Source organism: Aquarana catesbeiana, linkage group LG06 (assembly GCF_042186555.1).
Source record: "Aquarana catesbeiana isolate 2022-GZ linkage group LG06, ASM4218655v1, whole genome shotgun sequence".
Lineage (NCBI taxonomy): Eukaryota > Metazoa > Chordata > Amphibia > Anura > Ranidae > Aquarana > Aquarana catesbeiana.
The window spans coordinates 236093528-236118684 of NC_133329.1; the positions used below are offsets into that span (position 1 = coordinate 236093528).

At 43.2% G+C, this 25157-nt stretch overlaps 2 protein-coding genes across 5 annotated transcripts in view; one reads left to right on the forward strand and one right to left on the reverse strand.

Moving 5' to 3' along the window:
* Positions 1 to 21209, reverse strand: BUD31 (BUD31 homolog). Of its 4 annotated transcripts, XM_073633088.1 has the most exons (6): positions 19861 to 19945; positions 17843 to 17900; positions 5888 to 5993; positions 3119 to 3241; positions 1195 to 1361; positions 1 to 161 (listed from the first exon to the last, which is right to left on the reverse strand). In XM_073633088.1, the coding sequence occupies exons 3-6, from the start codon at positions 5979 to 5981 to the stop codon at positions 111 to 113; spliced, it is 435 nt and encodes a 144-aa protein (XP_073489189.1). In that variant the 5' UTR covers positions 5982 to 5993; positions 17843 to 17900; positions 19861 to 19945; the 3' UTR covers positions 1 to 110. The 4 variants fall into 4 exon arrangements, with proteins under 4 accessions (XP_073489189.1, XP_073489190.1, XP_073489187.1 ...); XM_073633089.1 differs by lacking the exons at positions 17843 to 17900; positions 19861 to 19945 and adding an exon at positions 21079 to 21209; XM_073633086.1 differs by lacking the exon at positions 17843 to 17900 and having other exon boundaries at positions 19938 to 20125.
* PDAP1 (PDGFA associated protein 1) overlaps positions 20269 to 25157 on the forward strand; it is a 23396-nt gene continuing 18507 nt past the window's right edge. The window contains exons 1-2 of the mRNA XM_073633085.1: positions 20269 to 20427; positions 24179 to 24270. Coding sequence (XP_073489186.1) covers positions 20415 to 20427; positions 24179 to 24270 — 105 coding nt within the window. The 5' untranslated portion in view covers positions 20269 to 20414. The remainder of the gene's footprint in view (positions 20428 to 24178; positions 24271 to 25157) is intronic.

A 25157-nucleotide genomic window follows, 5' to 3' on the forward strand; every position in this document is an offset into this window, starting at 1 on the left:
AAAGGTGGACATCAAGTTTATTAAACAGAACATTGAATCTGGAACAAACAATTACCATTTTAAAATAACACTATAAATGAAAAAAAAATAAAAAATAAAAAAACAGGTCTTTATCCAGAGCATCCTCTGCAGCCACAATGTGTGCACTCAATGATTCTCCCCTAAAACAAAGAAAAATTTATTTTACAACTTTATGAACAAAGTAATTCTAGCATGGAAAACATAATAATAATAATAATAAATATAATTTTTATTTTACACCTATAAAATCTGAATTCTTTCATTTTTATCACCGTCACCGTAGTGCAGCTCGTTCTGCACTCCTGTAATCTGTTCTCATACAGCTGCCTCTCCTTATGATGTCACTGACAAAACGCATAAAGCAGGGCTTACAGCGTCATTTCCAGTTCATGGTACGCAAGACGTCCCGGACACATCGAGTATTGTATGCCATTTTACTTCCTCACAAATAGAAGTGTGTTTTTGGCTTATTTTATTAAAAAAATGCTTGAAGGATTCCCGCTATGAGGTTTGCCTGTGTCCATCCACCCCTATGTCAGCACACCCACTTACATGAGCACACAGTGAAGAGGTGGAAGAGATACCAGACGCCATACAAGAGACCTGGAACATCTAATTAAGGTGCCTTCTAGCCCCTGTAGGGGTTTAGCCATTTGGGGAGTGCAGTTTTGGAGAAGGAAGCACAAGTGACCTCACTTGTTCACCTGCCGTGCATGAATATTAAAGCACCAGTCACCTGGAGGACTTTATATGGAGTTGGACATATGAATTTTTAATTGTAGACATTTATGTATATGTTATTTATATTTTTGGATGGTAATTTTTTTCCCGTGGTATGCACGCATTTATGTATTTTGCACTATAGCACTTTAATACTATTGAGGGGAATTTATCCATTTACACATTTGAATCGTTTTTCACTTGTGAGAGTGCATTACAATAAGGTTGGCACACCCTTTCCTCACTGTTGGTAGATTCAATAATGTACTTTGTAAAAGTGTTTTATCAAAAGGAAGGATAGATTTTAGTTTGCACACGGTTGTTTAATTAAGCACCAATAATTGGCAGCGCCACTTACACCCCTTTTTTTTCCAAGAAAACAAATATTCCTTAAAGCATTTTAAAATAAAATGAAAAGTTCCAGGGAAAATGTTAACAGGACAAAGTTCTTACCACTTCAAGCTTGCTCTTGGGGACTCGACAAATGCAGTTGGTTCCAAAATTTGTATCTCTGGTCTGTATGCAACGTAAGCAGCACAAGTTCTCATACCCTTGTTTCTTCCATTTTGCAATAAGATTCTTGTCAGCATACCCTTCTCTGATACAATAATCATACAATTCTTAAAAAAAAAAAAAAAAAAAACACAAAGAGGCACAATTAATACTTTATATTTTGTTATTATTCAAAGTGTACAGAACAAAAATAGGACAAGAAATTACATGATTTTAGTGACATAAAAATTTTTTTAAAATGTGCAAGCGCAACCAGACGTCATGGCCTTCCCTACACACAAACACATGGCTGCTCTTAATGGGGAAACCATGCTTCTTGGTTGTGCGCGACATCGCCGCAGCCCCCTACCCACAAATTCTCTTGGCACAACCCTATGATGTCACACTGACCAATAGGAATACGTGGGAGCCAGTAGGGGTGGGTAACCACTGTCATTCTCAGAAGTTTTGGCGCTTTGCCTGATCAGAATGACCTAGCATACAGGGAGAAGTGTCTAGATACTGCTAGATCGTGGGTTGGGAACCTGTCGATTGTGATCTACCCGTCGACCGTGGGCAGCTGACGGGTGGATCGCGGTTAGTACTCACCCTCTGAAAGGTTGTCTACCCCAGCGCTATATGATCCTTTTTCAGAGTGCTTTTCAAAGGATAGTTTAGATATAACAACCCATCATAACAAGGGCGCTTTTTTGAAGACAAATATTTTAAACTACAAAGTAAACTGAACAACCATAATGAAATAGTGTATTTTATTTAACATATATTGCAATGCCCAATGCTGCAGATTTACATACCATGTTTAAACCCAGAATTTAACCTTCATTCACAGACCTTCACATGATGGAGGACATTTTCATTTTTCTTGCTTTGCCAAACATTAAAGTCATATTAAACTCTCAGCACTTTCTGCAGCGGATTTAAATGACTTGCTGGGTAAGCAGCTTCTTTATCTTTTAATCCTTGCCTATACTCCAGTTTAAGCATGTGCCATTAACACTGTTTCCAGTTTCAGGGTGACTCCTTTCTCTGGCAGCCATCCTTGCATGCAGGGAATAGAGTTGGGTCTCCCTACACTGTGTACATCAATAGAAACACACAGCCCCATAGCCTAGGATAGCAAGTCACATTACTGCTGCTTCCTCCTACTTGCCACTTTCTTCACTAAGCTAACAAACTGACTGAAGACTGCACTGTCCATTGTTCACTCTCTCATGAAGACCGGAAGCAACAGAGAGAGCAGAGGCAACATTGAAACTTGTAAATGGCAAGTGCCGGATAAAAATGTTAACAAATAGGGGTTGATTTACTAGAGGCAAATCCACTTTGCACTACAAGTGCACTTGTAAGTGCAGTCGCTGTAGATCGCTGTAAATCTGAGGGGAAGATCTGAAATGAGGTGAAGCTCTGTCGATTTTATTATCCAATCATGCGCAAGCTAAAACGCTGATTTTCCTTGCATGTCCCCCTCGGATCTACAGTGACTGCCCTTCCAAGTGCAATATCAGTGCATTTTCAAGTGCACTTGCAGTGCAAAGTGGATTTGCCTTTAGTAAATAACCCCCATAGTATACTAGTGAATACTTATTTTATTGTGCTCAATGCGCTAAACTAAAAGACTTTAATATTACTTTCAAATTCTATTCTGCTAAAAGGAATAATTGATTTACTTGCTGGACACCAGTGGGCTGAAACACTCACTTGATTCTTACAACTTACAGGTAGTTCTGTGGCATCTCCACCAGGTTAATCATAATGATTGATTTACACTTCCAAACTCAATTCCATGGTTATTTTCCCCAAAAATAAACAATGCTAAACTTTATTATTCATCAAGAATATACCTTAAAAAAAGAAAACATTTTACCTCTGCTTATAGCTTTTCTCTTGTAAAAGAGGTCAAATATATAACGAGTTTTTTGATGATGAATACGGAATATTGGCCACAGAGATTCCACTTTCCTCTTTCCTTCATGAGGCTCGGTCTCAGCTGAAGAATAAACGAAAAACACAATTTTGTTAAATATAACTAAAACTGTTCGGCCATAAAAGAATAGTATTGCGAATTCTAGTATAATGCAAAGGAAAGCAAATATTACCAATTTAGTATTCCTCTCAACTCTGGCACACCCTAATACCATCACTAAAATGAATAACTAAAGTAACACTAAACTCTTTTTTTTTTTTTTAACAAAGTTTGTATTTTTAAACTCCAAATTCCTTTTTTTGCTACTGATCCAACTTTCTGTGAAAGTAAATGTAAAGCTTTACTTTTTCTTTATTAAAACAAAAACATGTTATACTTACCTGCTCTGTGTAATTGTTTTGCACAGAGCGGCCCCAATCTCTTCCTCCTCTTCTTCTGGAGTCCCACATCGGCACTCCTGCTCATTCCCCGCTGAGTGCCCCTGTGGTAAGCTGGTTCCCCTTTGGAGGCACCTGTGTATGTGTCCAATCCAGAGCCACGCTGTTTGCGTCTAGTCAGACACACAGCCCAGCTCGACCCCACCCTCCACTCACAGGTTTTAACTGAGAGCTGGAGCGAATGGCTCCCGGTAGTCTCAATCAACCGAGATAGTAGAGAGACTCAGGCTCAAGTAAATATTTTGATGGGGAGCTACTAAAAAAAATTTTTTTTTTTTTTTCCTCTTGTCTGCCTATAAACCCTCCTAATATACAGACTGCCATTCCCTGATCATGGGGCAGCTGTTCACAGAGTATGATGTGGACACTCATTATACTCTGTAGCTGCCACTTACACAACTCATGACGATGCCAAGAACTCGGAGTAAGCTGTGAGCGGGCCGAAGCAGAGAAAAGACAAAGTTTCCTGCATCAGGGGTCTGTAGTAATATTTAAATCTCTCTTAAAACTCTGTTGCAGAGAAAAAAAAAAAAATACCAAAAAGCATTATCTCCTAAAAGACCTATTCTGTTGCCCATTCCTCTCATCTTTGCTTTGTTCAAGAGTTATGGCCCCCTGACGAATCTACATATTTAACACTTCCAGGAGTGTTGGAAGCCTGTCTTCGCCGCACACTGTGGTTTCCTCTGCTAACCCCTTACATAACTACAGTTTCCATTAGTGACGGCTTACAGGAAAAAACAGAGTGCAGCCACCCCTCATCATACCATTTAAGCTACCTAAATTCATGCCTAGTTATTAGAGTTTTTACAAAGTCAGGCTTATTGATGTAGTTTCCAAGATCAAGCTTTCTACTATTACTAAATAATGATATAATATCAGCTATGCGTCAATCTTGTATAAATGCTAAACAGATCCTAATTATTACACTGGGAAGATGCAAATGCTGGACTCGGGAGCGCGCCTGCAAAGTAACCCCCCCAGGAAAGCGCTTCTCATAGGGAGTTTTCTGATGCAGGGAGGAGCCGCCGAGGGACCCCAGAAGAGGATGTTCGGGGCCCCTCTGTGCAAATTGAGCTGCACAGTGGAGGTAAGTATGATATGTCTTTTTTTTTTTTTTTTTTTAAATGACAGAGCCTTTACAATCACTTTAATCCCCTACCCCGACCAGGCCATTTTTTTGCAATACGGCACTGCGTTACTTTAACTGACAATTGCCGTGTCGTGTGGCACTGTACCCAAATACATTGGTGCTATAAAGAAAAAAAAAAGACTGGACAATTTTAAAATAATAAAAAAAAAAAGAATATTTACTTTCTGCTATAAAACATACAATAAAAAAGGTAAAAATCTAATTTCTTAATCAATTTAGGCATATTCCGCTACATATTTTTGGTAAAAAAATAAATGTATATTGATTGGTTTTAGCAAAAGGACTACAAACTATGGGATATATTTAGAGAATTTTTATTTATTTTTTACTAGTTATGGCGGCAATCAGCGACTTATAGTGGTACTGCGATATTGAGGTGGACAAAAATCGGACACAGACATCTTTTTTGGGAACCAATGACACCAATACAGTGATCCATGCTAAAAAATATGCAATGTCACTGTACTAATGAAACTGGCTGGAAAGGGGTTAACATCAGGGGCAAGCAAAGGGTTAAATGTGTTACTAGCCAGTGTTTGTGTACTGTGTGGGAGGTGCTTTTACTAGGGGAAGGCATAGATTTATGTCAATGCTTTGCAGGAACACAGCATCCATGCCTTCCCTACTGACAGAACAGCAATCTGCCTCATTTACATAGGCAGACTGCCGTTCTGCCTCTAATGAATCATCAGTGGGTGCCGGCGGACATAGAGACTGCGGTACCTGCTGATCGGCTCCCGCGGTGCATAATCACAGCGAGAGCGAGCCGCTGGTATCGCGCATTTGCACATGCTACCTGGAAGTGCGGGGTCATGTATATATACACACACACGCTCATGCGCACAGCGGCCACCCTGTAGCAGTAAAACTGCTATAGGGCGGTAATGAAGTGGTTAAGATCGTCAGCGCCATCTAGTAGCCATAAATGGGATATTTCCCTGATTTAAGTACTTCAGGAAATTGGAATATATAATTTTTTTTTTTCCAAAGTGTGTGTTATGTACAAATAAACATACTGTGACTGGGCTATAGTTAGCACTTTATACAGCGTGATGGAGTTCCTGCTCCTCCTTACTTTGGGGAATGTAATAACTACACAGAGGTATGCCACCTTCTTACCTTCTCTCATTTTCTGATCAAGCTCATCCAATGTAGGTTCTATCAGCTCCCATCCATCTGGAGGAGGTTTCCTGCTTCGCTTTACTTTCGGCATTGGTCCAACTACCTGTGAAACATTAGACTTCTGTTTAATTTACTTTTGAACACATTTTAAATGAAACACTATATTCTCAATATGAAGTATAGGAAATGCTAAAATAGGATGAAATTCTGAAAAGGGTGCTCGAGACAATACCAATCTGGTAAAATCGGTGGCAGCGAATACATAGTTTAGAAAGCACAACATGTACTAAAAGGTGATATTCAAGGTATAGTATACTGTATGTTCCCAGATGCTCAACCACCAAAACATTCCAGTGCTCATACCAAGGAGCTCCAAAAAAGGTACTTGGGTGCACATGCTTCTTCAGGTGCAGACCTCCTCAGATTGGGAAATCTCCAGTCAACTGTTTCGGGAGTCAAGATCCCTTTCTCAGGGCTAACAGTTAGCTCTGAGGAAAGAAGCATGACTCCCAAAACGTGTTAGCTTTTCTACCAGGTGGTCTTAAGATGGGACTCATCGCCCAGGGCTGAAGTTTGTTTGATGCATGCCTGCTGTTTAAATCACTTCTGCATATATCCATTTGTCTATTGGGACTCAATAAATTGCATGGTGGTATGCTTCTTTCTAAGGTGGTTGGATGAACTCTAAAGCCCCATACACACTATGAGAAAATCGGATGAACGATCGGCCGGTTTTCCTCAATGTTTCACAGCAAGTGGGGAACCGAGGACAGAAACAATGTACGAAAACTCTCATATGACAAAGGCTTTTTTTTGTTATTTGTTGTTTCTGATAATGCGCAGTCTTTCGTATCTGCTATTTCTTGCACAAAAATTGTACATAATAAATGAAAATTGTTCATTCTGTTCCCATATGAGAAAAACTTTGGCATTTGTTCCTTTGGATATTTTTGTTCGGAATCGGCTGTCGAAAGTTGTGTACACACTATCAGAAAATCGTACCATCATGCCGCGGACAAAAATGTTCGCCCGATTTTCTTATAGTGTGTACCAGCCATTAGTCTTTGGAGAAGGCATTGTGCGATTAGGTGCCCCCATTATGCCTTCTCAATGCTTTTCTGTGAATGTTACTATGACTTATTGTGTAACCTACTTTTGACCCTTATGTGATGGCTCTGGATTGTGTAAACTCTTATGTGATCTTGTAATTGATGTGCGAGTCATTTAATAAACCTTTATCTGAATAAAAAAAAAAAAAATTGCATGGTGGTAATGCATGAGAAGTTGCGACCTCTTGTGCGTGTTTTATATGTTCCCAGATAGAGGCTTGTCTTGTGCTCTCATGTACATGTACCCAAGAAGTAAAGACTAAGCGACCATTAACTACAATGATTTCTCCAAATAGAATAAAAATTACAAAAAGTAGACAGCTAACTAATCTACTGGTTAATCCAATGTGCTAACTTTAGTACCCAGCAATACCATGAGCTTATTAAAAGGGTGGCTCACTACATATATCTCAGTTCTGCCATTTACACACACACAGCGCAAGACCCCCCCCCAGAATACAAGACCTGCTGCTTCCCCATCACTTAAAGGGAATATATATATATATATATATATATATATATATATATATATATATATATATATATATATATATATATATATATATATATATATATATATATATATATATATATATATATATATATATATATATATATGTGTCGGAAGCCTGTGGGGGTTTCATCCCCCACCTTTTTTGACTTGCCAGGCTGCATGCTTGGATAAGGATCTGGTATGAATTGAGAGGGACCTCACACCATTATTTTTTTTCTTCTGGCGTGAGAGGCTCCCCCCAAAGGCCTGGTATGGATTGGAGGAAGCTTTCTTTATATTATAATAGAATATATATATATATATATACATACATACATATATACATATATACATACACACTGCACCGATTCCCCGCTTCACACATTTGAGGTGGTGAAATCCTCCCTGCTGCGCTATTGCATTCTGACAGCACGAAGACTCTCCTGCCATCAGGATACATAGATCAGCGCTGCAGCCTATTGCCTGCAGCTTTTATCCTACACGGCATTGAACAGAAGTCGATTGGTTATGTTCAACTGCAGTGGCCACACATGGAATGAAATTCGTCCCTGCTGAAACGGGTTGCGATCCATGTATGGCCAGCTTTAGCATATGTGTACTGTTAGAACGCTGAATGTAAATAATAATGTTGACAAAATGATGAAACAGTTGAAGAATTTAACAATACTGATGGCATAGGAGCTTCAAATAGTTACTTCCTTGCCCTCTTGCCACTATGTTCCTGTGTACATAAAATGTATGGGACCACATCACTCAAAAAGGAAAAAAAGAAAAAATGCTTACTGCTCCAAGTAACGGGCTCTAAACTGTCAGCACCACTGTGCTTGTCACAAGCATGGGAGAGTTTTGAAACAGACAAATCAGTATAGATTTTTTTGTGAGGAGTTTGGCTGGAACACCATGACCTAGAATGATGTTAGAAGAATTGAAACCTGTATGACAGATTAGGCAGGCAGGGGTGCCAATCATGTAGGCTCTGAAAACATTTAGACCCCTTTCACACTGGGGCATTTTTCAGCGCTGTAGCATTAAATAAAGCGCCTGAAAGAAGCCTCATCTGCAATCCCAATGTGAAAGCCCGAGTGCTTTCACACTGGGGCGCTGCGCTGGCAGAGTGTCAAAAAAAGTCCTGCAAGCAGCTTCTTTGCAGCACTTTCATGTTTTTGCCACCGTGTTGGGTGTGCTGATGGCCCGAGCCCTTTCAAACTGCCAGCGCCCGAAAAACGCCTCAAAAACGCCCCAGTGTGAAAAGGGTCTTAAGCGGCGCTTTACCAGCGTTTATCGGGCGCTGGCAGTGTGAAAGGGCTCAGGCTTTCACATTGAGATTGCAGAGGAGGCTTCTTTCAGGTGCTTTTTTTAACGCTAAAGAGCCTGAAAAACACCCCAGTGTGAAAGGGGTCTTAGGCCCCTTTCACACTGGGGCGGTTTGCAGGCGTTATTGCGCTAAAAATACCGCCTGCAAACCGCCCCAAAACAGCCTCCGCTGTTTGTTCAGTGTGAAAGCCCGAGGGCTTTCACACTGAAGTGGTGCGCTGGCAGGAGAAGAAAAAATCTCCTGTCAGCCGCATCTCTGGAGCGGTGAAGTGATTGAAATCAATGGGACAGCGCGGCTATAGCCGCGCTATACAAGTGGTTTTAACCCTTTTTCGCCCGCCAGCGGGGGGTTAAAACCGCACCGCTAGCGGCCGAATACTGCTGTGAAACAGCGCTAAAAATAGCGCTGTTTTACCGCCGACGCCCCCTACCGCCCCAGTGTGAAAGGGGCCTTAGAGGTTTATGCAAACAGAAAATGTAAATATTGAAAAAGAAATATGGCAAATATAGCAGATTATGAACAATAGGCTTAGCTGAAAAAAGTATTTTGTTATTAAACTTTACAGAAAGGACAAATGCACAAGTGTAAGAAGCAATAGAAAAATGGAATGAGGCCAAGTCAAAACGTTCAGAAGAAAGAGCGAGTAATCAAGCTAGTATAGATTACCTTATGAATAAAAGCAGTATGGTAAATAAAATATCCAGGAGAGAGAAAATAAAAAAAAAAAAATAAAAAGAATGTAAAGCCTAATAAAAGCAGTCTGAAAAAAAGATGGTGGAAACATGATCAAAGAGGTTAGTATAATAAAGAAAGGAAGCAGCAGTGAATAGAAGTTCATTCGAAAGCGATAGAAAAGAAAAAAAGAAAAATCTTATTTTACAGCTCAGAAAAATAATTCGTAGACTTCTGAAGAAACCATAATAATCATCACAAAAAATTAAAAAGAATAAGACAGGAGAGGTTTGCACACATCCAGAAATAAGAAAAACAAAGAAGGCTTACACAATGGAAGTGTACACAATAGTGAATGGAAAGTGGGTCAAAACTGGGAAAGTGGGTCAAAAAAGGAAAATAATGTGTACATATTGCAGTTACCCCCCTGCCTTAATGCCATGTGTACAGTAATGCTGAAAAATTGTCAATATGATTGGAAATGTAAAAAGGTTAAAAGAGGTTTGCATTTTCTGGAGTTACTAATAATTTGTCAGGGCTGGTAAACATGACCCTTACCTTTAACAAGAAATAAAGGGGAGGGGGAAATACAGTGACTAGTAGAGTCAGGGAGAGTAGCTCCAGCACTGCATGGGCTTTGGGTCTAAAGCTGGGTATACATGTACTGAAAACTAGCGGGTTCAGCAGTAACCGGCTGACTGGCGTGTACTGCTGTTTGTTCAACAGACCGGGAGAGTCCAAGCTGTCAGAACACAATATTTTGCAGTGGGAGAGATCACTGCATCCGCATCACTTGCATTGTTTGCACAAAGTCTAACATGTTATGTGAACAGGGGAAAAGTGAATGAATGTCTAGAACTGGAAGGAGGATGTTAAGGCCCTTCCTGACTAAATGGTCAAGCAAACTTGGCACACTTTCCATACAGAGGGCTGGGACAAAGCCTTTATCCTAACACACAAAATCTCCTTGGCAAATTATGCCGCGTACACACGACCGGTTTTGCCGTCGGAATAAACTCCAAAGTCTTCTCTGACGGAATTCCATTCAAGCGGTCTTGCCTACACACGGTCAAACCAAAGTCCGACCGTCAAGAACGCGGTGATGTACAACACTTTCGACGGGATTAGAAAAAGGAAGTTCAATAGCCAGTAGCCAATAGCTTCCGCCTCGTACTTGCTTCAGAGCATGCTTTTTGGTCCGTTGGAACAGCATATAGCCGAGCGGTTTTCCCGATAGGAATTGGTTCCGTCGGAAATATTTAGAACATGTTCCATTTCTAGGTCCATCAGAATTTTCGAAAAAAAAAGTCCAATGAGGCACACACACGATCGGAATAGACGATGAAAAGCTTCCGTCAGACTTTTTTTTGTCGGACATTCCGCTCTATGTACGCTGCTTAAGGCCTTAGAAACTAATTTCAAGAGCCTTACTAGATGACACCGATGCCCTCACATACACAACTCCATCTAACCCCTTTGTCCCTGACCTTTGTTGGAGAAGTCAGTCGCCACCCCTCACCCCGGCATCATACATGGTCGTCCTGTGCTCCTATTAAGACATTTTGGGATATGATCTTAGATCTCCACACCAAGATCACTAGGATCATTGTCCCCAACGAGTCCAAAATGGTCTTACTTTCTTTGCTCCTGAGCCCTTTCGTCACTTCCTTACAGCAGCCTGCACTGTTTGGCATTCACTCTATCCACCTACCAATACCACTAAATCGGATCACATGGAACTTCACCTGGTGCTTTAAATCCTTCACCAAGATCTGGGCCACTTGGACTGTCTTCCATGGCTTTCAGGAATTTCACAACTGCTTACCAATTTCCTAACTGCTTCCCTTTGACTAATTTAAAAAGGTGGTGATGGTCAGAAGAGGGCCCAAGACCCCCACCCTCCCCTATACCCTTTTCCTGACTATGCCTACCTATCTTTAACCTATTTCCCCTCCCTCTCCTGCCCTTTCCAGAACCCCCCCCCCCCCCCCCCCACCTATAAAATTCTATAAACCATCCTACCTGTTCCTCATGTTAATCTCAACCATACAACCACTGGCCCTTAAGACTATTGCCCCGTACACACAATAGGATTTTCAGACGGAAAATATTCTATGGGAGCTTGTTGTTGGAAATTCCGACCGTGTGTAGACTCCATCGGACATTTTCCATCTGAATTTCCGTCACACAAAATTTGAGAGCTGGTTCTCAAATTTTCCGACAACAAAATCCGTTGTCCTAAATTCTGATCGTGTGTACACAATTCGGACGCACAAAGTTCCATGCATGCTTGGAATCAAGCAGAAGAGCCACACTGGCTATTGAATTTCATTTTTCTCTGCTCGTCGTACGTGTTGTACGTCACTCTGTTCTTGGCGTTCGGAATTTCCGACCAACTTTGTGTGACCGTGTGTATGCAAGACAAGTTTGAGCCAACATCCGTCGGGGGGGGGGGGGGGGAAGGATTTTGTTGTCGGAAAATCCTATCGTGTGTACAGGGCATAAGTCTCCCATCTTTGCCTACGTCCTATACTTCTATGCCTACACACTATTCTATAGATGCATTCATGCCTATGCAGATGACCGAGGCCTTTTAGACAGAGGGATAAGGACTAAAAAGGGGTATTGGTGACTGAGGAAGGTTGACTATCTGCCCTTTTTGACGGTAGAATTGTTTGCTTTTTGCATTTATATGCCTTTTGTTGTAAAGGTATTTTGCATTGTATTTAAAATGAATAAAAATAATATTTAAAAAAACAAAAAGGACACAGTTAGGGAAAGAAAAAGGAAACACACACAAACATTTTAATAAGCTCAGATTGTACATAAATTCAAACTTTAAATGCCAAGTTCACCTTTTCCAGAAAATAGCCTATTTAAAAAGGGACCCAGTGGATATTAAAAATCTTTGCAGCTTTGTAAAAAAAAATGTTTACAGGCAGAAAAATAGAAAAAAAAAAAAAACAAAAAAAAACAAAAAAAAAAAAACGGCAGTAATGGCTCGTTCCAAGTGGAGCTTTTGAGCAGAAAATACACGCATATTCGCGTAAACTTATTTCAACGGCTAGAATAATTAATACTATAATGCATTTATGCTCAAACGCAATGCACTCATAAACATGGTAACATTAAAGACATTTTTTTCTGCCCAGCACACTTATCCTTCTATTAAGATATCTCCAGGCGCATCCTCATGCAACGCAGGGCACTCCATCCCCTTCTGGCTCCTGTTAAAGACGCTGGTCTGCCATACCAATGGCGTTTCCCCTTTTTTTCTAAAGTAACCAAAGAAGGCAAACCTGTGACCCTACACACCAACTTCTTATTCACTCTTGGATTGGATGAACAGATTCCGCAAACATCTGACCACCCCAACCATGGTTACCTGCTAAACGCAGAAGTCGTAAAAAGGATTGGCAACGTCCTCCATCTGGTTCCTTGCCAGGTTCCTCTACCTCCAGAGACTAACGGGGCGAGTTTTCACTGCTGTCATGGTCGAATCTTTTTTGTCGTGGAGGTGACCCTGCTGTTTTGCCTATGACCCCCCTGGGGTAACCAGGTCTGCTCTTGAATTATTTTAAATATTGCAGAAACAACCTCCGGTGGAGTCTAGAGCTACCCACAACGTATGCAGACCCACCTGGATTATGTTTTTGTTTTCTGTCATTTATTGCTGATGCTGTCTAGGTTTGTGCTATGAATACCCTGGCCTTACCTTGCCTGGCTTAAACCGCAGCCTACAGGCAGGTATTATTGATATAGGATTCCTCCATCTCCCTCACCTATGGCATCTTGATAGATACCGTTGAAGGAGACTCAGATTCCTTATCTTCCCCCCGTAGGCCAGCCTTTATTGGGTACAGATCCCTACTGGGACTCTGGGTCATGGCTTGGGACCTCTTCCCCTAGGGGGTGGGGCCCCAAAACGTGACCCACAGATGTTTAGAACATTACTATGGTCTTTATCATACTGTTATGTCTATTATGCTTTTACTGATAACTTTACAGGTTTGTTCTATTTCTCCTCCTCTCTTTTCTCCCAGGAGTGGCCTTCTACATCATCGCCCACACCGACGCATTTGGCACACTACCCGTCCTCTAGATTTTCCATGGCTACTCTAACGGTAATCTCCTACAATTTCCAGGGCCTTTGTTCCCTGGGCAAACGTAGCAAGTTGTGGTGGGAACTAAAAAGGTCTGGGGCGCAGGTGCTTTTCTTGCAGGAGACCCATTTTACTCCCCATTTAATGCCTAAGCTACCCACTCACCTCTACAGTCAGTGGTTTCTTAGCACTTCCCCAGTATCCAAATCTAGGGGGACTGCTATTGCGATCCACAAATCCTGCCCCTTTCAGCCCACTGGGAATAGAGTAGATCCCCTGGGTTGGTACGTTTTCCTGAAAGGCAGCATTGCTGGACAATTGTATAAGTTTGCCACGATCTATGCCCCCAATACTAACCAACTCACCTTCATTAGATACAGCCCTGGAGCAATCGGCAGAATTTAAAAGAGGGTCTCCTGGTCCTTGGGGGCGATTTTAACGTTAGCCCTGAACCCTTACTTGACACGTCCTATACCAGACCCTCGCACTCTTATGCTTTCCTCAAGCATTTCCCCAGGACCCTTCAGTCCCACCTTTTGATGGATAGCTGGAGAGTACTCCACCCCTCAGGTCGAGATTTTAGCTACTACTCCAAAGTACATGACGTATACACCTGCACAGACCATATGTACAGTGCCTTGAAAAAAGTATTCTTACCCCTAGAAATTTTTCCACATTTTGTCATGTTACAACCAAAAATGTAAATGTATTTTATGTGATAGACCGACACAAAGTGGCAAATAATTGTGAAGTGGAAATGGTTTTCATTTTCTTTTTTTTTTTTACAAATAAATATCTGAAAAGTTTGGTGTGCATTTGTATTCAGCCCCCCTGAGTCAATACTTTGTAGAACCACCTTTTGCAATTACAGCAGCAAGTCTTTTTGGGAATGTCTCTACCAGCTTTGCACATCTAGAGTGACATTTTGCCCATTCTTCTTTGTAAAATAGGTCAAGCTCTGTCAGATTGGATGGAGAGCGTCTATGAACAGCAATTTTCAAGTCTTGCCACAGATTGTCAATTGCATTTAGGTCTAGACTTTGACTGGGCCATTCCAACACATAAATATGCTTTGATCTAAACCATTCCATTGTAGCTCTGGCTGTATGTTTAGGGTCGTTGTCCTGCTGGAAGGTGAACTTCCGCCCCAGTCTCAAGTCTTTTGCAGACTCTATACAGGTTTTCTTCTAAGATTGCCCTGTATTCTGCTTCATCCATCTCCCCATCAACTCTGACCAGCTTCCCTGTTCCTGCTGAAGAAAAGCATACCCACAACATGATGCTGCCACTACCATATTTCACGGTGGGGATGGTGTGTTTAGGGTGATGTGTTCATTTTCCGACACACATAGCGTTTTGCTTTTAGGCCAGAAAGTTACATTTTGGTCTTATCTGATCAGAGCACCTTCTTTCACATGTTTGCTGTGTCCCCCACATGGCTTCTCGCAAACTGCAAATGGGACTTCTTATGGCTTTCTTTCAAAATGGCTTTCTTGCCACTCTTCCATAAAGGCCAGATTTTTGAAGTGCACGACTAATAGTTGTCCTGTGGACAGATTCTCCCACCTGAGCTGTGGATCTTTAAAGCTCCTCCAGAGTTATCATGGGCCTCTTGGCTGCTTTTCTGATTAATGTTCTCCTTGCCCGGCCTGTCAGTTTAGGTTTGCAGTTGTGCCATACTCTTTCCATTTTCAGATGATGGATTGAGCAGTGCTCCTTGAGATTTTCAAAGCTTGGGATTTTTTTTTTTATAACCTAACCCTGCTTTAAACTTCTCCACAACTTTATCCGTGACCTGTCTGGTGTTTCTTGGCCTTCATGATGCTGTTTGTTCACTTTGGTTCTCTAACAAACCTCTAAGGGCTTCACAGAACAGCTGTATTTATCCTGAGATTAAAATTACACACAGGTGTGGACTCTAGTTACTAATTAGGTGACTTCTGAAGGCAATTAGTTACACTTAATTCTAGTTAGGGGTATTAGCGTAAAGGGGGCTGAATACAAATGCATGCCACACTTTTCACATATTTGTAAAAAAAAAGAAAAAAAAAAAAAAAAAAGTTGAAAACCATGTATCATTTTCCTTCCACTTCACAATTATGTGCCACTTTGTGTTGGTCTATCACATAAAATACATTTACGTTTTTTGGTTGTAACATGACAAATTGTGGAAAATACCAAGGGGTATGAATACTTTTTCAAGGCACCGTATGTGGGCCGCACTGCCCTCGAGCTCCTGCAGGCGGCGTCCATTGGCAATATTACTATTTCGGATCATGCTCCGGTCACGATTGCTTTCACCCTGCTATCAGGCACCCATAGGGTCTGAACATGGAGGATGAACAAAAATCTGCTGGATGATACTGCAGTAGTGGTGGGGGGTAACGGACGTTTTATCTCACTACTTCAAGGAAAATGCCACAGATGGCCTTAGTGAGGGCATTGTGTGGGAGAGCCATAAGGCAGTGTTTAGGGGGGAGTTGGGCTCAAAACAGCACGTCGGGCAGACTTTCAAAAGGGTACTGGATGCCCTTCAAAAAGAAGAACTCCAGCATAAAAAGTAGCAGAGACCCTGAGGCACTAAAGAAACTGACCGAAATAAGGGAGCTATTCTTGCATTTGCTGGACCGCCAAGCCTGTAAACAGTTTAGATAACTCTCTCAAATATTATGAACATGGTAATAAGTGCAGTCGTATGTTTTCAAGGGCACTCCGAAAAAAGCATGCCCAGGCGTATGTACAAAAGCTTCACTCCTCCTCTGGAGAAATGATGGTACAGTCTTCTAAAATTGCCTCAGGGTTCCGGGATTATTACGCTAAATTACATAACTTAGACTCTGGTTTACCTCCCCCCCCCCCGATGCGCAGGCGACCAGATCGATGGCCTTCAGGAATATTGTCCCTCCCCTGATGGAGGATCAGTGTTCCACTTTGGAGCTGCTGATCACTCTTGCTGAGATCGAGGAAACAGTGAAGTCCTTGCCCAATGGGTCCACCAAGGCGTACAAGGTTTTCTTCTCCCTTCTAGCAGCACCTATGTGTAACTATTTTAACTCCATAGCGGGGGGCAATTCTATTCCCCCAGAGGCGCTGTTGGTTCACATCTCCGTGCTTCCGAAAGAGGGCAAGGACCCCACCGTCCTCCAGAGCCATCGCCCCATCTCCCTCCTAAGCTTGTTAAAATTCTGGCTAAAATTTTAGCTAACAGGCTGAAACATTATATGCCCCTTATCATTCACTCAGACCAAGCGGGTTTTATTACAGGTAGGGAAGCTAGGGACAACTCTCTTAGAGCAATCCAACTTATTCACTGGGCCTGTACCTGCCACGATCCTTGGCTCTATATAATCTTATTGATGGACGCAAAAAAACCTTTCAATTGTGTCGATTGGTCCTATCTGAAAGCGGTGCTAGAGACCCTTGGGCTGGGACCGCGTATGCTGACATCGATCATGGCCTTGTAGTCTTCTCCCAGTGCACAGGTTAAGGTGAATGGAGTCTTCTCCTCTCGATTCCCGATCAGAAACAGCACGAGACAGGGGTGCACCCTTTCACCCTTCTTTTTTGCCTTGGTGCTGGAGCCATTGGTTGATTTCTCAACAAGAACAAAAAAGAGAGGGTGGGGGGTTATTTGGGACTTTAAATGAGGTGTGTGGAATCACACAGCTCCATCCCTATCTATATGCAAGAAAAAAAAGGGGGGGTTTGAGGTAGATCTAGCATGGCTAAAAGGGGAGTCAATGTAACAAGACATGTTTTAATCATTAAAAAACATGACATGACAATATGAGCACATACATGGTAAATTGGCATAGTAATCACATATTATTGACCAGATATTCATAAAAACAATCATAGCAACTTGAAGATGACATATTGAGGTATCAGACAATAGTCCATAGTAAATAATCGCTTGAAAAGCCGCATGGTGGGGTAGCTTGGGAGTGGATGAAAATAAAACCATCTAAAAGGGAAATGGTGCATCAAAATTAGCCCAACGCACGTTTCCTACCACATCTTTAGGGGCGAGTGCACCAATGTCTGTAAAAAAAGCATAAATAAACAATATGGTTCAAAAGGTACACCCAAATACAAGAGAGTATAGGTATTGTTGACCGCTCTCCAAACACAGCGCTTATGACTGTGACCATAAAACTTTATTTTGGCCTTGTCACTCCAGATCACAGTGTGTCGAAGGAGGGGCCAGAAATGCTTGGAGATTGCCAATGGCGATCTTACCTGGACGTGGGTCTGCGGTGCAGACAAGCAGAGCCTCCCCTTTTGGGTGGAGCTCCGCCTTAAAAAGAGTATATAGAGTCAAAATGTAAAATCATACTTATTTCCACATTGCATTTCAATTTTTAGCTTGCCCTCTAGCCTGGTTGTATGCATCGCATACTAGCTCATTATGAAATACTTACCTTCTTAGAACAAATTCCTACAGCGGCGTCTGCACGCCGCTGACACATTCGCCGGTGTTTCTTCCGGGTTCATGGGCTCCAGCGCTGTGATTGGCCAGACCCGCGATGATGTCACTCTCGGTCACAGCACAGGCCCAGAAAAACGGCATAGGCGGCCGGTCCTTTAGAGCGCGATGACGTAATCGGCGCAGTATACAGTAAACATCTCCTGAATGGTAAAAGTTTAGGAGATATTTACAGCACCTATAGCTACAAACACACAAGGAGAGTTTACTTCCTCTTTAGGGACACATTCCAGAAGTGGCAGGAACGCTGGGAGCGCTGTATTGCTGTGCAATGGGACTATTTTGAAGGCGACAGTGTGTAAATGTAGATAAATGAAGTTCTTTCTTATAAACAGAGTTAGGGTCCTTTCACACAGGACGGATCCGAGATGATCCGCCCCATGAACATCCGCTTGCTCAGCGGGGATCGCTCCGTGGATCCCCGCTGAGCAGGCAGATGACAGGTCCGTCGCTGCACACTGTGCAGCGATGGACCTGTCAGAGCGCCGCTCTCCCCTATGGGGGATCGGATGATGACGGACCGTAGAGTCCGTCGTCACCCGATCCGATAACGGATGGAAAAGTAGGTTTTTCCTCCGTTACACTTTTTCGGATCGGAGCGGGTCGGATGTCAGCGGACATGTCACCGCTGACATCCGATGCTCCATAGAGGTCTATGGAGGGTCCGTTCAGGTCCGCCTAAAAAACTGACAGGCGGACCTGAACGGATCGTTCGTGTGGCCTCTTTTTTTTAGGCGGACCTGAACGGACCCTCCACAGTGGGGATCCACGTAGCAATCCCCGCTGAGCAAGCGGATGTTCACGGGGCGGATCATCTCGGATCCGTCCCGTGTGAAAGGACCCTAAGTTTTGAAACTTTTTGATACCACCTTGTATGTCATAAGTTACTTAGCTATTTACCTGAAGTTCAAATATTTAAATAATGACAAAATGTTTCGCACATCACACAAAGTAAGGCCCCATTCACTCATGAGCTGAGCATCATAATAAAGTGTAATTGCAGTCAAAACCTAACCAAGCTAAAATCCATTCCCGCCTTCATTCTAAGTCTATTCTATCTACCCTGGAAAGGAAAGATGTCCATATTTACCTATTCTGAAGTTGCTCCGGTCCGGTTTCCAGCTCTAGCTCCAGTGTAGAAAAGGGGTAGCCGACAACAGATGCCCCATAGTAAGCCCACGGGTGACGTCATCACCCAGGCATGGCAACTGTTGCCGGTGATCTCTCCTCTTCACTAAACTGCTTCTGGGGAGATCATGTGACCGGATCACCCTCTGCACAGGTAAGTATATCTTTTCCTTACAGGGTACATAGAATAAGCTTAGAAAGGGGCTGGGAGTAGATTAACCTTAGTGACTGAACACCTACTTTAATAAGTAGTGGAGATCTTCAGGCCAGCACCTATCTCATCTTTGGAGCAGCGCTTGTTTCTTTGGATTCAGCCATTTTTTTGTGGCATTTATTGATTTGCCCCCCCCCCCCCCCCCCATTGTAGTGAATGCTGCTGAATTTGTGAATTTAGAACTGTCACATACAGAATCTGGAGGAGCTGTGCATCACAACCAATCAGCTACTAGCTTCAGCCTGCTAAACGTTGAAAATGAAAGACATAATATAATTGGTTGCCATACACATTCCCCCTCCCCCATAGAGTATAATACAGGCGAGGATGGTGTCACAGATAAATGCGCTGTGATGAAAGGCAATGGCTCACATAGGAGAACAAACCACAGGTACACTTTTATTAGATATTTGTAGAAGAGCACAATACCTGAACACAGCGCAGTACAAACAGCCCGAACTCCCAGCTCTCCACACACAGCTCTATGACCCGGAAACGCTACTCACCACTTCCGTGTAAACGCTGACTGATGACATCACCACGCCGCCGGGGTCCTTCCCGGATTCCCTTACTTTACTAATGATGTCATTTAAACCCCCGCCCGCCTTTCCCTGGCCGGGTCCCCCATACAGTGCTCATACAACAAGTCTATGGTGGTAATAGGACGGTCCTGGCATGTTAGACATCCGGCAGGATGGGGTCCGTTGCGTCAGACATGCTGTCCAATGCAGTGCCTGTCTAAAAATACAATTATTATTTAGTATCTTGGCCTTATTATCAGGTAGTTTATTTTGGCTTGTCCTTAGACAGGAGGAGAGTACCGTGTATAAATATAAAAATTCATCTTGAGAATTAGTAAGGGTGTGAATAATGACTTTTTCGCTGAAGGCGCGGCGGACTGCCATTAGTTTGGGGGCCCTGAGCCGCGTGCCCATCAAGTTGGTGGGGGGAGAGGTAGAGGCAGCGATCTGACTTGTGTTATCATGCCGAAAGGAGGTGAGAATTGTCCGGTAAACGGTGGGCTGGGTGGCAGGAGGAGGCCTCTGGGGTGATTGTGTTTGGATGTGATCGGGGGAGGGGAAGCGGGGACACAGGCGGGAGACAGGAAGAATACACAAAGTTCATGGCGCCACAATACAGAGGAGCAGTGTGGGGAGATCACATTACTTGATAGCAGAGTGCAGGCCGCTTCCAGGTGGCGGATACACTGCGATCTCTCCTGATCCACAAGTCATATGTCATTCCCAGGGTGGACCTGGAACCAGACATTGTTTTCTAGGGGGGCTTTGCTTTGTGGTTTGGACCTGAAACCAGTCAAATGAATTACCCCATAAGATCTTGTCTCCCATCCTGTAATATAGTCATATTCCCTGTTCATCCTGACACTAGAGCTTTTATTTCTCCAATTCCTTTAACAAGGTGACAACGCTGTTCATTCTGTAATGAAATCGCACCGCAGTGTTGTCACCCCGTGGGCACAGAAGTCTTAGATGGATTTTGAAGCAGAACTAAACCACCGACTGAAAGGTCTCCCCTGCCCCTCTTCAATGCCACCATCTTAAAAACTAGCATATGCACTGACTGCTGGTGTGGGTTTTTTTTCCCCCTCACCTGTTTTGTTGGGTTGACCTAGATTGGGATACTTACTTGCCCAGCGGATCCAGTGTAGTCTTGCTGCAATCCACTGCCCAGGTACAATGGTCCTATGCCACCATCCTTTTACGTGAGGTCACCAAGTGCCCAACTGACAATTCTGAGTTCAAGCATCTGGCTCCGCCCACCAGCAGTTGTGTTTCCCTTATCCTGCGGGCTGAGGGAGCTTGCACACATCATTAAAGGAAAAGTAGGGCTAAATCACTTTTGGCTATATTTTTCCTGTGGGGTAAAGTCCGCTGTTGTCTGACATCACAAAGCCGGTCCAAGTCTCGAAGGGATTTCAGGAATAATGCCAGAGTGTTTTTGTTTAAAGGGAAGTGCGAGAATGGTAAAAAAAAAAAAATAATAACTATTCACCTAGATGGCTGCAGCACCGATGTACTACACCAGGGGTGTCAAAGTCCATTTCATCATGGGCTGCATCAGCCTTATGGTCACCCTCAAAGGGCCGGTTATATCTGAAAGGCTAGATGGCCAGGACACTCCCCCCTCCCCTTACCCTTTACATCAGATGTCAAGAGTCACTCCACCCTCCCTTACATCACAGCACACCCCTTTTACCATGTGCTGCTGCCAGGAAGAAGCTAGGAATCAAAGTCCAGGATCAGGAGGAGGGCTGGAGTCGGCTGCCAGAGTCTGCTGAATGCTGAGACCAGGTGAGGCGGAGACGAGGAGGTGCTGCAGCTGCACAGAGAGGCGCAAGATCTGTAGGAGTTCTGCCCTTCTTTCTGCTGTCGACTGTATTGTGGGGGCAGGAGAGGTGCGGGGTGAAATGTCCTGGAGGTCTGGATTTAGCCTGCAGGCCTTGTGTTTGACACGTGACTCTACACCAAGAACGGAGTGATTGAAGACCACTGATCATTCAGTACTCACTTGCATTCTGAGCAGAGAGTCAGTCACCACCTCTCTCCCTCCAGCACCCAGTGGAGCATCGGTCTGTGCGGGCGGTAGCAACTGGCTCAGGCTCTCAGCGGTACACCGAGAGGCTGAGCCAGCTGCCAGTCCGGCATTTGGGCCGATCCCGACGTTATTGTTTGGATCCCTGCAGAGGTTGGACCGGTTCTGTGATGTCAGCCAGCAGTGGACTTTAGGGCACTGTTGGCTGAATCTGGGTCACAGGAGTACAGAACTAAGTGCACTTCTGTGGCCCTCGGGAGAAGTATGGCCAATAGAGGGTTGGCCCTACTTCTCCTTTAATGTGGAGTAGGGGGAGTACAGTGATGCCTAGTGCATCATTTGAGTTAAGGTGCTGTTTAAGGATCATGGTTTAATCTGTGCCCAGGCTATACACACTAAAATGTTTTAAAATCCTTCTGCTTGTTCAGAATATGTAAATAAGTCCTCATTCACCTCTGTAGCTGTAAGCATTGTGGAGAAACTCCTCTTCAAATTTTCCAACCAAGGCACTGAAATCTTAGCTCTTATATTACTTTCTATTGCAAGAAATCTTGGAAGCATGCCAGCCTTTTAATGGTGGCGAAGCTTTCATTTTAGAGCTCCCCTCACTTTGTCTCAGTGACACCAATCACCAGGGCAGAAAAATTCAAGTGAATCTCCCAAAAAAGGAAACATAAACAGCTGACTGCTTTTAATTTTTCCCCATTCCACTTTAAAGGAAACAGTGGAGACTGCCATTGCTGACATCTCATTCTGGAAAATGCTGGTTGCCCTGCTGTAATTCTTATGCAATGGTTTTAATATTTACTCAGGCACCGTCAAGTATACAGTTTAGGAGCTTTTACTTATTGATTTCATTTCTGGGAGGTTTGTAGATATGGTCAGCCAGTCTTGTGGGGGAGATGAGTGTTTTGTTTTGTGGTGAGACTGCACATCTTCCTGGGACATACCTATGCTAGTTGGACAGAGGAAATAATGCTAATCAATTGCTCTGAGTGGGCTTGAATTTTAAAAGCTCAGCCAAGAAATTGGGTTGTCACCTGTCTGTAGTGTATTCTGTTTGTTAGATGTATTGTTCAGAAACACAGTCAAAGTTTAGGTAGTAAATAAGAGCCTAGAGCTTCTAGTACAGGTAGATGTTCATGCTGCAGCACTCTAAAGTATGGAGTACAGTAAATTGTATTTCAGCACCCTGTATTCTGCACCTATTTGGCTGCTCTGAAGGCTGTACGATATGTAGATTGAGGCTGGGTATTAGGGGTGCAACGGATCAAAAAATTCACGGTTCGGATCGTTCCTCAGATCAGGAGTCACTGTTCGAATCATTTTCAGATCAACAAAAAAAAAATCTCCCCCACTGTAATAATATCCACAATCTCCCCCACTGTAATAATATCCACAATCTCCCCCACTGTAATAATATCCACAATCTCCCCCATTGCTGTAATATCCACAGACTCCCCCCACTGTATTTGGCAGAGTATTGCAGAGTATGGAGGGATGGCTGAGCATGGATGGATGGATCCATGGATGTGACTGCAATTTCACAGAGCAGTGCTGTGGGCACTACAGATCCAGCCCACAGCGCTGCTACCATCCGATCTCTCCCCTCCATTGTACAGATCAGTACACAGAGGGGAGAGAGGAACCGGTGTCATGATATGACGCCGGTTTGTTTACAAGTGATCGCTCTGTCATTTGAAGGAGCGATCACATGGTAAACGGCTGCCGGGTGTACCAAGATGGCCGCCGCTCCGTAGCTAAGCCGAAGCCGCGGCCTTTCCTAAGGCTGAGGCAGTGGCGCGCTCCGCGGAGCGCATATGTGCCGATCCGAACAGGTTCATCCGTTCGGGACACAGATCGGTGACGATCCGTTGCACCCCTACTAGGTATACAGATCCTTACAAGTCTATGGGTCAGATGCGGCCTGCTGTTAAGTTTTTCTTTGGATGGGCTATGAACAGCAATGGAGGCAGAAACTGTGAAGAGAGTGTTCTTGTAGTTTAGGTTGGGACAGGGGTTGTATTAATAGTTTTTCTAAAAATACACCTGTCTTTTTTAGGATATCTCCTAACACCTGCCTAAGTGTTGATGCTATATGCTGTTTAATTACTCTCCTGTTATGTCTATTTATGCTACAGGTGAATATGTATATTTGTTGTTTGTTTTAACACTTAAATCGTGTTTTGTGCAGGAAGAAAAGGCGGTCACAAAGGTCGGGTGAGGCAGTATACAAGTCCAGAGGAGATAGATGCTCAGATTAAAGCTGAACATGAAAAGGCTCGGGTATGTCTATACAGATGGTTCATGTTGATATGCTTTATCAATAAAGTGGAATTAAAGGAACCTTATACTCACCCATTGGAGGAAATAAAAAGCCTGTTTGTTACAGCAGAACTTTAATTTCCACTTTAAAGCGGGGTCCACCTATCTATCTTTTTTTTTTTTTTTTTTTTTTTTAGTTAATTCACAAACTTATCTTCTCAGCATTACATACTCACATATTGTGTGTAATATGTCCGCCTGTGTCAGATTTCGTCGGAAAGAATAACTTATATTATTCACTGCAGGCGGTTTCCATCTTCATTGTGGGCATTTGAAGCCCACAAGCATTTATTTCCTGGATGCGGTGAATGCTGTGCTCCCAGCATTCACCGCTCGTTCCCGCACATGCTCAGTGGCATCCTGGGAAGCCTGAGACTAGCTCCCAGGAGACTGTGCGGAGTCTGGGAGAGGCTAGAAACACGCCTACTCCCATGGGAGGAGAACCAGGAAGTGCAAAGAAGAATAGAAAAATAAAAGGTAATTACGGCAATTTAAATTTTTTTAAAGGGCATGTCAGCATCTAGGCAAGGAAGAGAATGCATACAGATATTGTTCAAAATTTGGGTGGAACCCCGCTTTAAGCATAGTTTTACTGTCTCATTTACATTTGATGCTGTTACCTTGTTTCTGTGATATGGACTATTTTACCTCGTTCCTACCCTAAAAACCTTCAAGGCAAAGGCATAATAAGCTAGTATGCATTGCATACTAGCTCATTATGAAATACTTATCTTAGAACAAAGCTGTTGCAGTGGTCCCCACACACCACTGTCACAGCTGACATCTTTCCTGGAGCTTTTCCGGGTTTGCGGGCTCCGGCGATGTGACTGGCCGGAGCGTGGGAGCCG

Excerpts from the sequence above, each read along its gene's own strand:
- BUD31 (XM_073633086.1), bottom strand. The coding sequence starts at position 19,967 with ATGTCATCAGTCAGCGTTTACACGGAAGTG. Across the intron at positions 5,994-19,937 it reads TCAGCGTTTACACGGAAGTG|GTAGTTGGACCAATGCCGAA; the intron begins GTGAGTAGCGTT and ends AATGTTTCACAG. Across the intron at positions 1,362-3,118 it reads GAGAAAAGCTATAAGCAGAG|AATTGTATGATTATTGTATC; the intron begins GTAAAATGTTTT and ends TTTTTTTTTAAG.